General features: G+C 23.8%; 6 protein-coding genes across 6 annotated transcripts; 5 read left to right on the top strand and 1 right to left on the bottom strand.

Moving 5' to 3' along the window:
- Nucleotides 1–1,736: 1,736 nt before the first annotated feature.
- EHI_017050 (Ras GTPase-activating protein, putative) lies at nt 1,737–3,215 on the bottom strand (the record flags this gene model as incomplete). Its single annotated transcript, XM_646138.2, has 2 exons — nt 1,737–2,855; nt 2,940–3,215. The coding sequence occupies 2 exons, from the start codon at nt 3,213–3,215 to the stop codon at nt 2,058–2,060; spliced, it is 1,074 nt and encodes a 357-aa protein (XP_651230.1). The 3' UTR covers nt 1,737–2,057.
- Nucleotides 3,216–4,283: 1,068 nt separating this feature from the next.
- On the top strand, nt 4,284–5,729 carry EHI_017040 (nucleoside transporter, putative; the record flags this gene model as incomplete). The annotated part of the gene is made up of 1 exon (XM_646140.1): nt 4,284–5,729. One exon carries the CDS (start codon nt 4,284–4,286, stop codon nt 5,727–5,729), a length of 1,446 nt encoding a protein of 481 aa, XP_651232.1.
- A 502-nt stretch (nt 5,730–6,231) lies between these two features.
- EHI_017030 (uncharacterized protein) lies at nt 6,232–6,940 on the top strand (the record flags this gene model as incomplete). The annotated part of the gene is made up of 1 exon (XM_646142.2): nt 6,232–6,940. One exon carries the CDS (start codon nt 6,232–6,234, stop codon nt 6,928–6,930), a length of 699 nt encoding a protein of 232 aa, XP_651234.1. The 3' UTR covers nt 6,931–6,940.
- Nucleotides 6,941–7,045: 105 nt separating this feature from the next.
- EHI_017020 (uncharacterized protein) lies at nt 7,046–8,575 on the top strand (the record flags this gene model as incomplete). Its single annotated transcript, XM_646143.1, has 1 exon — nt 7,046–8,575. The coding sequence occupies one exon, from the start codon at nt 7,046–7,048 to the stop codon at nt 8,573–8,575; it is 1,530 nt and encodes a 509-aa protein (XP_651235.1).
- Nucleotides 8,576–9,087: 512 nt separating this feature from the next.
- EHI_017010 (uncharacterized protein) lies at nt 9,088–10,479 on the top strand (the record flags this gene model as incomplete). The annotated part of the gene is made up of 1 exon (XM_646144.1): nt 9,088–10,479. The coding sequence occupies one exon, from the start codon at nt 9,088–9,090 to the stop codon at nt 10,477–10,479; it is 1,392 nt and encodes a 463-aa protein (XP_651236.1).
- Nucleotides 10,480–10,705: 226 nt separating this feature from the next.
- On the top strand, nt 10,706–12,397 carry EHI_017000 (uncharacterized protein; the record flags this gene model as incomplete). The annotated part of the gene is made up of 1 exon (XM_646145.1): nt 10,706–12,397. One exon carries the CDS (start codon nt 10,706–10,708, stop codon nt 12,395–12,397), a length of 1,692 nt encoding a protein of 563 aa, XP_651237.1.
- Between the last annotated feature and the right edge of the window lie 2,514 nt (nt 12,398–14,911).

Here is a 14,911-nt window from a genome sequence, read left to right as displayed (position 1 = left end):
GTGATAAGAATGACGTTGACATTAAATCTCATCGATTTTTTAATTAATATAACGAAATATACAACATCTCTCATGTTAATATATGAAAATGCATTCGAAATATGTTAAATAAATAGAGAATATATAAACATTTTTGATTGAATATGTTAAAATATAAAAGAATATACATGAAATATGCAATAATATTATCTGAACTATATTTAACATGGCTATTTCATCATATTAAATATTCATTTGAACAATAAAACACACTATTTATAAATGAAATGAAACAAAACTAATATAAAAATAATCTATATTTTTTATTCAATTAATTGTGTTAATAAACTCTGCATTGCACATAAATATTAATACAATAACAATATTCAATGAAAGTATTGAAATGAAAATATTATTGAAATGATACAATAAAACGAAACGAAAAATATCAAATTACATGTATATTTAAGATATTGTTATAAAATCAATATTAATTATTAATCAAAACTAATATTAAAATAAAACAATAAAACAATAAATATTGTTAAATAACATTAACCAAAACAATACAAATCATAGTTAAATGCAAAATTAATATCAAATAAACAAAATTAATATTGATTATAAATTTTCATTAATTAAATAAACAATTTTATAATACAGTAATATCATTATTTAAATAATAATGAGTTATAATTACGAATTATCAAAGTAAATATGACATGTATAATGTCAGTTTGATTATGCTATTCATGTTTCAAATATTAACAATATCAAATGAATTTGATTTCAATAATAAATAATAATTTAATTTGTTATTACTTCATTACAATTACTAGAAAATGAAGAAGTGATATTCATTAATTTATTTACTTATCTTGAATGATGTATCAACAAGTTTTGAAGAGTGAATAATAGTTGTTAATATTTTTAATTATCTTATTAATGACTAAAAACTATATAAATTAGTTATTCAACTTTAAGTTGTTATAACACTTGAGTGTATGGAAAAGATAATAAATGATATGAATAATTGTTAATGAAAATTGTGTAATATTTTAAAGAGATGTAAAGAGTGGTATTAGTAAAAACAAAATAAATAGTACTTAAAATAACGATAACAAACATACTAACAAATATAGATTAAAATAAGAAAATGGATATTCCAAACAATGAAAATTAATATAAATACAAAAATGAAATATAACACAACACAAAAACATAATTTTACTTTATCTATTAGAAATAATCAAGTTATAAAAAGAACAAAAGGTTCAATAAGAGTATTAAAAATAAAAAAAGAATTAAATATAAAAAATTGGTATTAAAAAGAATAATAATTGAAACAAAGATAAGAATTATTTACTTCATGTAATTTTCATCATTTACTATTATAAAACTTACTATGCAACATATTTAGGATTTTTCCTCCATTAAAAACTAAAAACTATTCTAGTTTTTTTATTAGACTCTTCTTTAATTCTATATCTCATTTCAGGCATTATAGTAAGAAGTATAAATTAAATGAATAAAAAAACAATTTATGGAATTATCTTTATATCTAAAAAATACATTAATATTGACATCATAGAATGAAGGTTATTATATAAAAGTTTTTAATTTGTTTTTTTATTAAACAATTAGAAGTAAATGAGGTTTATTAAAACAGGAATTACTTATCAATAATTTAAATAATTACTTATAAATCATGTTGAGAATAATGAATAAGGAATGGACAACCTTTTAAATAGAAAGATATAACTTAAGTAATAAAAAATATGTCAAATGAAAAATATAATGAATACCCAAAACATAACTCATCAAAAATATTTCTACTAAGATAACATTTTAAAATAAAACAATTACAATGAATAAAATTAATATAAGTAGTATTTTATATTTAAAAATAATACCTTAACAAACATTCTTTGAATATTATTTATATATATTTATTTGTCTTCTTTAATTGTATACAATAATTTATTTATTAAACCAACGTATTAATACAAATTCTTATATAAAGATTAAATTATAATAATAGATATTAAAATTATTTCTCTTTCTAATACAACCAATTTTTATTTCATAAAATGAGTGATAAAATTTTCAGTATGCGTTTGTTTTTTAGAACTTGTTTGAATAATAAAGTTAAGATCTCTATCATCTCCAAGATACTTTTTTATTATCTTCTTTTTGTTTAATTGAAGTGTTTTCATCATTTCTTTTCCTGTAAATTCCAGTTCTTCTTCATAACTTGATATAGGTGGTGTAGAAAGAACATAACATCCTTTAATGATTGAATTAATTATTTCATCAATCCCTTCTATATTCTTATCTATTATTTTAACCTCTTTATTTAATACAATAGAAGATATAATAGTCTGTACTTTTTTAAATAAAGACGGTGATTGAATAAGTGGTGTGTAAAGGAACCTCATAAAAAGAAGAGTGTTAATTGCTTTTCTTGCTTCTTCTTCATTTCTCTTTAATTTAGTTAATGAATAAATACCATTTAATATATAAAATAAGTCTTTAGGAATATTACTAAGTGCTTCTTTTAATAATCCACAATATGTTGAAATAGCATATTCTTGCTCAACTTCATTTAATAAACTTTGGTCAGTTTGAACTCTTTGTGTTACTTCATTAAATTTATTTGTAATATTTTCAATAATTATTTCACAACTTTCTTTTAAATACAATGCATATGCCTTTGTGAAAGCTGTATTTCCTCTAAATAATGGATTACACTTCTTAGTCCATTCAATTTCAAGTTCTGCCATTTGATAAAGTAATCTTGGTACTTGCTTTCTGCATTTGAAATAATGAAATAATATGTCAAAATGAGAAGAGTCACTAGTCTCTTTCTTTAATAGCTAGTGGTAAATTTATCTCAATTTTAATTGGTTTAGGTTTAAAAACTTTATAAGGAATAAAAATAAAAGAATAAAATGACAAACTGCTTTTATATAAGCCTGAAGTAAAAATGATGGAGGTGTTAATAACATTGATTGTAATTGATATAATTGGTCGTCTGTCTCTGTATCTTTTTTAATTGTTTCTATTCTAGGAGATAATGCTGGAGATACAGTTGCAGATCCTGAAAGAGAAGAAGAACTTTCTATAGCTTCACTCATTCCTTGGAGTGAGTTTTGAACAGCTAATGGTGGTGAGTGGCGTTCAGAAATAACAATAGGGGGTGTACTTAGTTGAAGGGCTAACACTGCACTATTCATTAGAAATAGATAATATTTAGATATTTTCAATAAATCTAAGTTATAACCTTAATCAAAGAAAAACCTTTTCTGAAGATTATAAAGTGTCTCTCTAAGAGTCAGAAAAAATTCTTAAATCAAGAAAAAAAATCTCAAAAGATTTCTCAATGAAGAATTTTTCTTTCTTTCTTAATTTTTCATTTTTTTTAATACGAATATTCCGTTTTATATAACAAAAAATACCTATCAAAATAATATCTTTCAGGTGCGTGAAATGAATTTTTTGAAACTTCTGTTAATTAAATATTTTAATATAAAATAACTATTAACAAACAATAACTGAAATATTACTTTTACATTGAACTTTTTATTGAAATACTAAACAAAATAATGAAACTTAATTGTAAAAGGAAAAAATAAATGGAAAAGAAGATGAACGTCATTTTTGTAATACTAATTTTGAAAATGTAGAAAGGAATAAATAGAAATTAATGTGAAAAAAATGAAGCATAAAAATCAAGAAAAGTCAGTAGAAGCATTAGAAGAACCTATTTTGTATGAACTTAGTACTTTAGGAAACGAAAGATTTTGTCTATAAAACCATTTAACCTGAACTAAATAACACATTTTACAATGATTTCACCATTGAAACGCTCTAAATTTCAAGACCTTAATAAACATAATACTGAACTTGAACCAGATGATATTTATAATAGAAAAGATTGTGATTTAAATAATGATGTTAATTTATTCTTTTCTATATGTATCAATAATCCTAATGAATGGAAAGAAGATGATTCTTATCTTCCACTCGAATCATTTTACCCATGTGTAAAACCGAAAGCTGTTCATGTAGTCCAATTTGAGGAAGATTATTAATTATCTTATTATGTTGGACTATGTCAAATAAAATTTGTTATTAACTCTTTTCATTCAATTCTTTTGTGTTAAAAAATTTTATGTTAAAATGTTTTAAAAAACAAAATAACAAATAAAAAAATAATAATAATAACAAAAAAATCAATGTAAAAAATTTTTTGAGAAAAAAATAGATAAACTTATAATAAAGTTTTAATACATTTTTAATAAATGTTACAACCATCCACATATTATTCTGATAGTAATTATATTTATTCAACTGATGGACTACAATTAACTAATGCATCAGAAATTAGTATTGACTCATCAATACAAAGACCTATAAAACACTCATTTTTAAATCCTGATTTATCAAAGAAACATAATACATTAACATTCATTCTTTGCTTTTTGTTAGGGGTTTGTTATAATTTTCATGGAAATATTACAGCTGGAGCATCAATTGAAATTGGAACAAAATTAGGTGAAGTATCATTATTTTATTATCTCCCTAACTTATTTTATCTTTCTAATGGAACTACAATTGCATTTCTTGTATTGTTATCATTTGTAACTCCTAAATATCCATATTTTTCATTTTCATGTATTTCTTTAATTGGACAATATGTACTAACTTTTGTTATGATTCCTTTATTTCCTCCTGTAATGAAGTTGTTTAATCATTTAGATCAAAACACAATGCACACTGTTCAAAGTATTGCAATTTCAGTACTTTCATTAATTAATGGATGTCTATCTGCAATTAACTTTTCTACATTTATTTATATTTCTTCAACACTTTCACCACAACATTTAATTGCTTATATGGTTGGTAGTTCAGGTGGACCTTTTCTAGCCTCATTAATTAATCTTATTGATACTACATCTACTGAATCAAATAAATGGGTGTATCTTATTATTGTTTGTGTTGGTGTATTAATTGCTCCATTAATAATTATTGTCTATTTCTTCTTTTGTTATAAAACTATTCCACATTTTCATTCTTTGTTTCATATCACTGAAGAGACTTCATTCCTTTCTATTAATAATAGAATTCCATCAAGACTTAGAAGATTATTTTTATCTACAAAAGCATCTTTATTAGAAATTAAGAATGTTGTTGTAACATTAAAATATTCTGCTCTTTCTCTTCTTCTTGTTTCAATTTGTTCAAGTTATATTTATCCAGGAATATTAAATAATTTTAGTGTAACAACAGTTACTTATGATGGTAGAGTAGTTGATAATCCTCATTATACTTATCATCTAAATCTTGTAACATTTGTATTTACTGCATTTGATTTAATTGGTTCTATTCTAACATTTTTACCAATTGAACCATCAAAAAAATCATTACTTGGTTCAAGTATTACACGGTTAACAATATTTACATTATTTTGTTCAGTAATAAACATTGGCAATTTATTTGTTATTAATGACAATGAAAATGATCCATTGGTTCAAAGCACTGGATATTTTTTTGGTTTCATTAATATAGTGTGTGCTCTTTTACTAGGTATAACCCAAGGTTATCTTGTAACTCATTCAATACTTAAAATTTCAAAACATGTAGAAGAAAAAGTTGGTACTAATGTTACTTTAATTATTATATCTCTTGGTTCAATAATTGGAACAACAATTCAAATCATGGTTTTATCCATATGCTCAGCGTTGTAATTCTCTTCTTTTTGCTTTTCTTTTTTTTTCTGGTTTATATCACACAATATTAACAGGGTATTTTTAAAAGAAACTATAATTAATAATAAATTTATTTTATAATATCATTTTTTTAATTAAAATGGCATTTCATTATCTCTTTTTTTTTACTTCATGATAGCAAGTTTATTATTTTATGTAGTATGTTGTGTTGCAACAGAAGACCATAATGCATTCGATATGAAATGGTTCCCATATGATACACATGGTGAATTTTTTATTCATCCATTCTTTTCACTACTTGTTTGTATAGTTGCTATTGGAGTATTATTACTTCCATGTTTAGTACTAATGAATCTGGAATTATACCAACAACACAAACAACAACAGCAACAACAACAATGTGAAATAACGAAGTAAATTGTAATGATTTTTTTTGTTAATTCAGTTTAATAGTAAAATAATAGTTTTAAAATAATAAAAGAAAAGTAATGAAAAAAACTAGAAAAAGAAATAAAATAAAATGCCAAAAGAAGGGTTAAGTGTTTTGACTGAAAAACAATTAGCATTTTTCTTCCCAAAAGAAGAAGAAGAAACTAATGGAGATGAAATTATTATTAAACGTATCTATGCAATTAGTGAAAATGTAGAACGTAGAAAAAATATTCAAAAGTTTACTAAACTTGAAGTTCCAAGTGATTCAGAAGATATTGTTTTAGTTTTCCCATCACAAATTGCTCAAGCTGAATTAGCAGAACAAGAAGTTGATGAAGAAGAAGTCAAAAAATCAGAAGAAGATGTTATTTGTTCTGGTTGTGGAGAAAAAGGTCATTTCTTTTTCAATTGTCCACACAAAGACAGTCGTAAAGTTTCATCAGAACCACAACAAAAAGCTGCTGATCCTAATATATATGTTCCAGTACATATGCGTAGACAAGCTGATGGAGATTATAATCCAGATGTTTCAATTAGATTATCAAATATTCCAGCTTCAGTTGATGAGACTGTTATTAAAGCGTTATATCATAAAGTTGTTGGTAATGAAAAAGAAATTTTAAGAATCTTTTTCCCAAAAGATTATGTTACTGGAGAAAGACGTGATTATTGTTTTATTAATGTTTCAACAAAAGAAATAGCTCAAAATGCTATTTCAAAATTAGATGGTTATTTACTTGAATATGCTAAACTTGCATGTGCCATATCAAAGAAACGTCAAAATTGAATTTGATTATTATTTTATTATCAAGTTATAGTATTTTTATAGTATTTTAAATTATTTATTTCTGTGATATTTTTTTTAAAAAGATTTAAGAGACAAATTATATATTTTCTTCTTAATGGTAACAACATTAAAATCCATCATTCATTCTTTTTTGTTTTACATTTACATTCAATGCACAAATGCTTTTGTTGAATCTATTAATACTCCTTGTATTACTCAAGTTGAAGCAATATCAGATAGTATGCTTTTAAGTAAAAGTATGGAAAAATTTTCTTCTCATATTACTAAGGAATATTGTTATAGTGAATTGCCTAATAGAAAAAGTGAAATATATGGGATTAATATTTCTGATGATTGTTATGTTTATTCAAAGCAAAGATATATTCATTTATATAATCATACAATTTCTAGGTGTGGTCAATGTATTGAAATTATTGGTCCATCATTAATGCCTTATAAATGTATGATTTCTGGATGGTTTACATATAACGGATCTGATACTAATGATAATATATTAAATAATATTATTCTTGTAAATGATATTGTTGCAAAGAAATTAGTTTCAGAAAAAGAAGAGTCAGGGTTTCAAATAGCTATGTCTTATTCTTCTTGTAATTATGTAGTATTACCATCGTTAATTGTTATTCGTTCTAATTCAACAACTTTAACAATATTAGTGTATAATACAAATGAACGTCTTTATTCAATTAGTAATGGAGTGTGGAGTAATGTTATTGATAAAGATGGTTATTTTTATATTGACCCTCCTATCAATGGGTTTTACGAAAGGTTGGTTGTAAGTTCAATAGAAAGGAGAACAATAGTTTTCAATAAAATTACTTCACAAACAGGAAAGGTTTATCATCCAATTTCACAATTTAGTAAAGTCAAAGAAAATAAAAATTGTTGCTTTATTCCTTCTAAAATAATCTTTAGTAATACCATTAATTATTCAGCATTAAATGTTGGCTTTAAATATTTAGTTAGTTCATTTACAATCATTAAAAATCTTTTTATTAACGATAAAATTGAAGTTACCCAAGGTGTAGTTAGTGCCCAATCTATTTTATTACTTCTTAATGGAAAAAGAAATGGGATTGTTATTCAATACCCTACATCTATTCAAGTCACAAAACATTTTAAAGAAACAGTTATTCAGATAAATTCATCATCATTGGTTGTTAAAGCGATATACCTTGCACAACTTAATTTAGTTTCACAAAATGATTCAAATCATGCTCATATCTTACTTGACTTAAATGAAAATTGTAAATTCTTCATAGAAAAAACATTTTCTAGTCAATATAATCTTAGGATCGGACTCAACCAAACAATTAAAGGATTTTTTAATTCATTAATAATTGACTTTGAAACTAACGATTCTTCTATTCAAATAACTTCCGCTGAAAGCATTGAAAGAAATGAAAAATCAATGGTAGGATGTGCTATAGATTCTTTCGATTGTAATTATACTGAATGTTCTGTATCAAATGATAGAGATTGTTATCAATATTGTGGAAGTTGTATGCCTGGGTTTCATTGCACTTCTTCTGGATTTTGCGAAATATCTACCTCTATCCCTTCATCATCTTTCTCATATGTTCATTTCTTGGTTTTATTTCTAATTTTATTCGTATTTATTTAATATTTTATTTATTATAAAACAATTATCAAGATAACTCACAACTCCTTGATGAATTTCTTTTATTCTTTTTCTTAACTTCTTATATTTAAAAAGATAGGAAAAAAGATATTTTTAAAGATAATATATTTTATAGAATTTTAAAAGAATTGATATATTCTTTTCTATCGCTATGTTAATTATAATTAGATAGACAGAAAATCTTAATAACAAAATCTATTTGTATTGGTTTTAAGTTTATCCAATTCAATAATGATTTATATCCTTTATTTTTTAATAATTTTATATTTTTTATATATGAAACAATTCAATCAATTCAATAAAAACTATTGACCAGAAAGTTATTTGGTGTTTCTTGTTGTAAACGTACTGAATAAGTAATGACGTAATGGTGTTGGAAAATGAATATGAAATAAATCAGTATATAAAACACAAATGGGTTTTTAAATAAAGAAAAAGGGTTTTTTGTTTTTTCATTAATTCTTTTAGAAAAAACAAATAAATAAAAACAATTAATGACTGCCGTTATTGGACTTCCCAATGGTGCTTTAAAACTAGTATCATTACAACCACCTAAAATATTAGCAACAAGCAAGGCTATCACAAAAACACCATCCACTGTTAATTTCATTGAATTTGATCCAAGTATTCCAGAGTCATATAGATACAGTACAGGCTCAGTTGTTATAGCATTGTCACATTCACCAGTTTTATATAAAATTAGTATTGATCCATATACTATTGAAAAATTTCCACTACCTTCAAAACATCCAATTGTGATGATGAAGTTAAATGCTAGTCAATCTAGTTTGATGTATTCTAGTCATATAGAAGTCAATTACAAACCAATTGGTCAACAAGCCTTACTTGTGTTACAAGGAGATGGGACTTTAACTAAAATTTTAAATAATAAAATTGAGTGGAGTATTAAATTAAAAAAATGGGATCTTAGAACAGAAGAACTGATTGAGCCTTTATTAATTGATGAAGAGTCAAGTGAAAGTAGTGAAGAAGATGATAACAAGTTTGATGATATTAAAGATATCAATATTGATGATATAATTGAAGATGTTGTAGATATAGATACAGATAAACAAGAAGAAGTAGATGACAATACGAAGAAAGATGAACAACAAGATATTAATAATGAAGAAATTAAAAAAGATGGAAAAGAAGAAAAATTAGGAGGTAATAATACGATTGAACAACAAGACGAAAATAATGATGATAATGAAAAAAAAGAAAATAAAGAAGAAGAGTTACCACAAGTTATTAAGAAAAAGAAATACATTATCCCTACAGAAATTAAAGGGTTATATGGTATTTTTGGATTAGGTGATGGATTTGTTATTGGGTCAAATAAAAATGCTCTTCCAATAAGGAGATATACTTTCTCAAATGAAGTTCAAAGTTCACCACCATGTGATTTAAAGCATATTTCAATTTGTGTTATTGATGAAGAAATATTTTTGGGATGTAGTAATGGTATGATTCAAAGATATTCATTTGAGAGTAGAAAAAGAGCAATACTATCTCATTACAAGAAGGTATATAAACCAGATGACCTTGCTCATCCAATTGAAAGGATGGATAAACGCGAAGAGGTACATCCAATGATTACTGTTCAATTATCTTCATTCCCTATTATTTCTATTTGCCCTATTCCTAATTCACGATTAATAGCTTGTGGAACAAGTGCAGGTAGGGTTTATCTTTTTAATACCATTACAAATACGGTTGTATGTTGTTTGAAAGGTCCTCAAGGCAGTGTTCGTTTATCTTCAGTTCATAATTATTTGGTTGGAATTTCTTTAGATAGATGGATGTATGTATGGGATCCAATCAAAAAAGTTCCTATTTCTAAGACTTATCTTCATGGTCTTCCAAATGCTTTGGTTCTTCATTAATTTGATTGATTATTAATTTATGTTATATAATACAAAATTATTAATACGATAACTACTCTAAAATAAAGTATCTTGGCTTCTACACACTTGTTCTAAATATATTATAATTAAAAATTAGTAAAAACATAATAAATTTTTAATAAATAATCAAAAAATAATGAGTTTGAAATAAAAAGATGACGTGGTAATGCAAAGTTGTCAATCTGATAACTAGAAAAAAGATTTGATGTTATTCTTGTTGTTTGTCACACTGTGCTTTGGACAACATGTTGCCAACATTGCACCAGCTGATGTTGAGAATTTTATTAATGAACAAAAATTTACATTTCTTTGTTTTACTGACCCAAAAGATTCAAAGATGTTGACTAAGAAAATGGAAAAAATGAGTTCTAGTTTTGAAGAAGTCACATTTGGTATTTATAACGCATCATTAGATGGAGAAGTAGAGACCAAATATGCTATTTCATCATTACCATCATTCATTCTTCAACGACCTGGCTATCAAAAGAGATTTTATTATGACAGTTGGAGTTCTGACACTATTTTTGAGTTCTTAAAAGAAGGCACTTCTCCAGTTGCTGAGCATATTAGTTTTGAGAAAGGACAAGAACTTTTAAAGGAAGAAACAGCTAAAGAAGAAAAAGGTAAAAAGAAAGGAAAAAAAATTCATCCATTCTTTTTATTAGTTGCAAAATCTGAAACAGACAAAGAAATAATCAATAAATATATTGCTACTGCTGATGAATTAAAATTATCAGTAGAAGATCATTTCTATATTACTGAAGGAGATTTAGCTCTTTACCATAGAAATAAGGATGGAATTATGACATGGGATAAAAAGTTTGAACTTGACTGGTGGATGAACGTAGTTATTTTCCCAGTTTTTTCTAAATTAAATGATGCTATGACTGATATGCTTGACTTCAATCATCAATTACCAATATTCTGGTATTTCTCTGCTAAACATAATCAAACTGAACATGACACTATCAAGAGACTTGCTGAAGAATATCGTTTAAAGATGCTTTTCATTCAAGTTGATGGTAAGGACATTGAGCTTGGATTGTATGGACAAACATCTGCACCATCTGCTACAATCCTTCATGCAAATGGAAGAACTATGTATCCATTAAAGAGTCTTGACAATATAAGTGAGGATATTACAAATTATTTCAATAATAAATTAAATCCATTAATAAGAAGTAGTAAAGACAAGACAGTTATCCCAGAAGTTCAAGCTGAACAACTTTTAAGAAGTGAATTTGATGATGTTGTTAAAAAGACCAAGGATTTGGTTATCTTTGTTATTGACTCTTCACCATTCACTTTGAGTGTTTTAAAGAGAGATATTGCTGCTTTCCTTAATCGAACTCATGAAGTTACTGCATTCAAACCATATTGGATGAATTCTGATACTGATGATGTTCCAGTAGAAATTCAATTTACTAATGTACCCGCAGTTTTAGTACATACTAATGGTGCTTGGAATACTATGGATACTTACCCATCTCAAAAAGGAATTATGGACTTTGTGTCACAATTCTTTAAATTTGAAGCATTACCAGAAATTCCTGAATCTCAATTACCACCATTAGAAGAGGAAGATGAAGATGACGAAGATATAGAAGATGACATTGATGAAGAACTTGAAGAAGAAGATGAACGAAAACCAAAGATTGAGTTAACTGTTGAACAAGTTAAAGAGTTATTAAAAGACAAGTTTGTCTTAAGCACTCTTGAAGAAATCAATTGGAAGAAATTATTTAAAGTTGGTAAAGGATTTAGTATTGACGATGATAAGTCAATCAAAAAGTTAATGGGAGATGATACATTTATGAGTTTAATCACACCCTTCTATCAAGAACTTCATTCTGTCAAAAGGTCAGTTAAACCAAAACACCAACGAGACGAACTTTAAGTTAATTACTTTATTCAATTAATTATTAAGGTTATGTTTCTTTTTTCTCCAATTCTCAATAGGAGAATGTTTTTTCTTTTTTGTATTTAGTATATTGAAAAATTGAATAAGTATTATCAAAATAACAAACTTGTTTTTTCTATCATTCAAATGTAAATCCACTAAAAGTTTCGTCAATATTATAGGATTAAAAGAAAAAATAAGAGGTTATTTAAATTTGTGATTGTTTTATTTTGTATAGAGAATCTTTATAAAAATACAAAACAATATATAAAAATAGTTTATATAGTAAATTATTGTGACGCCATTTTTTTCTACAGTATATTATTTAATTGACTTGGACATTATATCTAACAATGTGAAGAAATGTAGGTACTGTGTTAGAAACAAAATTGTGTGGTGTTAACAAAATAAATATTAATTATCATTTGTATTGTTATTTTTAATAAATTTTATAAATATTCAAAAAGAAGTAAAATGTGAAATAGAAAATGAAATACTTACATATTTTATTCATTAATTAATGCTATGAATAGAGAATTGATGCATATTCTAAGTATTTCATTTAAATGATACTCATTTAATTGGTGAATTCGTTAATAATGTTGTTTAACTTCATCTTTTCATTGTCTATTTATTATAATATTCAATTTGTTTTTATTTATGGTCAGGGTCTATTGTGTAATGCATTTCAGATGATAAAATAAACAACAAATGAGTATAAACAATGATAATAAAGAGATATGAATAACATTGTATTTTATTTGCAAGTATTATACATTATTTATTTCACACAATAAAAATTTATATCAACACTAAAACAATAATAAATATAAAATTTAACAATAAACCAATGAGTTGAAAGATAATGAAATATATATTTTCAACAGTAAATAATGCATGAAGAATTTGACAAATTAAAATATAAATAAATATCATCACAAATATACATTTTAGATATATCTTTAATGAAAAATTTTATTGTTTTTGCTTTGAAATTGTTGATTGGAAAGAGTGATAAATAAAATAACATGTATTTGAATATTACAAGAGAAAATAAGAATAACATCATACTGAATATTGATAAATTAAATAATCAATATAGTGAAGAATAAATCTGAATTAGATGAACATTGTTTTGTTAATAGCAATTTTTAATATTTTTAACATTCAATTTCTAATTAGATAACAAAAAATAACAAAAATTATAATATTTTAATCAGAATAAATAGACTTTATGAATAAATAATTAGAAAGATAATAGAAATTAAACAAATAACAATAAAGTTATAAGAAAATTGTTAATGAAAGAAAATAAAGAATAGAGAAATGAAATTATGTGATTAATCCAAATGAAATATGAAATAAAATACAACCGATAACATGAAAAAGAATAAATGAAAAACTAGAAAAATAAAATAAGAGCAATGACAAGAAAGAAATGAGTATTAGACAAATTGAATTAAAATGTTTTTTATACAAATATTAGAATATACATTAATGTCTTATATTTTGTTTCAAACAATTGTATATTTTAAGTAATAAAAAGAGAAAAGATGATAAAAACAAAATTCGAAACAACAATTGTATTAATAATGAAATAAAGTTGATTTAACAAACATTGAAATGTATAAATGTACTAAACAATGCATAACCTGATTAAAATGAATGATAAATTATAAATTAAATATTAATAATATGATAGTATAAACATATTAATAATAATAAGATATTAAAATCAAAATGAATAAATAAGTTTTTAATTAAACATAATTAAAATAAAGAATAATGAGAAAAAAGAATCAAAATATTTTGAATTATTGGAATTTTCCATTTATTATATTTTGCTCCTAAAATAAAAATAAAAAAATAAAAAGTATGATAAATACAGAATATATAAATATTTATGTTTATATTTTATAATCATTTGTATTCTGTATGAAATATTAATGAAATATATTATTTGATGAATCATATTAAATTGATTATATTATTTTATTATTATGTTATTTATCTATCGTATTTTTATATTTATTTCTCTGTTTATATTATTTATATCTTTGTATTCTTCTTATTATCTATATATTATTATATTATTCTTATTTTATGTTTTTTATGTTTATATTCTTTAGATTTTCTTCTTGTTATTCTTTTATATTTAAATGTATTTTATTATTTGAATATTCATCTTATTCATTTTTATATTCTTATCATTTTTATATTATTATAATTTATATCTATTTTCATTTTATATTTATTCTGTTTTTATTAATATTAATATTAATTTTATCTTTTATATTTTGATTTTATTATTATATCATTGACTATCATTTCTATATTTATTTATCATTTATTCTTATTATTCTTTTGTTTTTCTATATTCAATCTATGTTATATATTCATATCATATTCATTTATATTTTATTACATATTATATGTTATAATAACATAACACATATGATTGAATATATAATAAACATCATGTTTAAATTATACATATAAATAATAAACATA

Source organism: Entamoeba histolytica, genomic scaffold (assembly GCF_000208925.1).
Source record: "Entamoeba histolytica HM-1:IMSS scf_1104750516521 genomic scaffold, whole genome shotgun sequence".
In the NCBI taxonomy this organism is placed as follows: domain Eukaryota; phylum Evosea; order Mastigamoebida; family Endamoebidae; genus Entamoeba; species Entamoeba histolytica.
The sequence above is the reverse complement of the archived record's forward strand: the minus strand, read 5'-3'. Positions and strand labels throughout refer to the sequence as shown.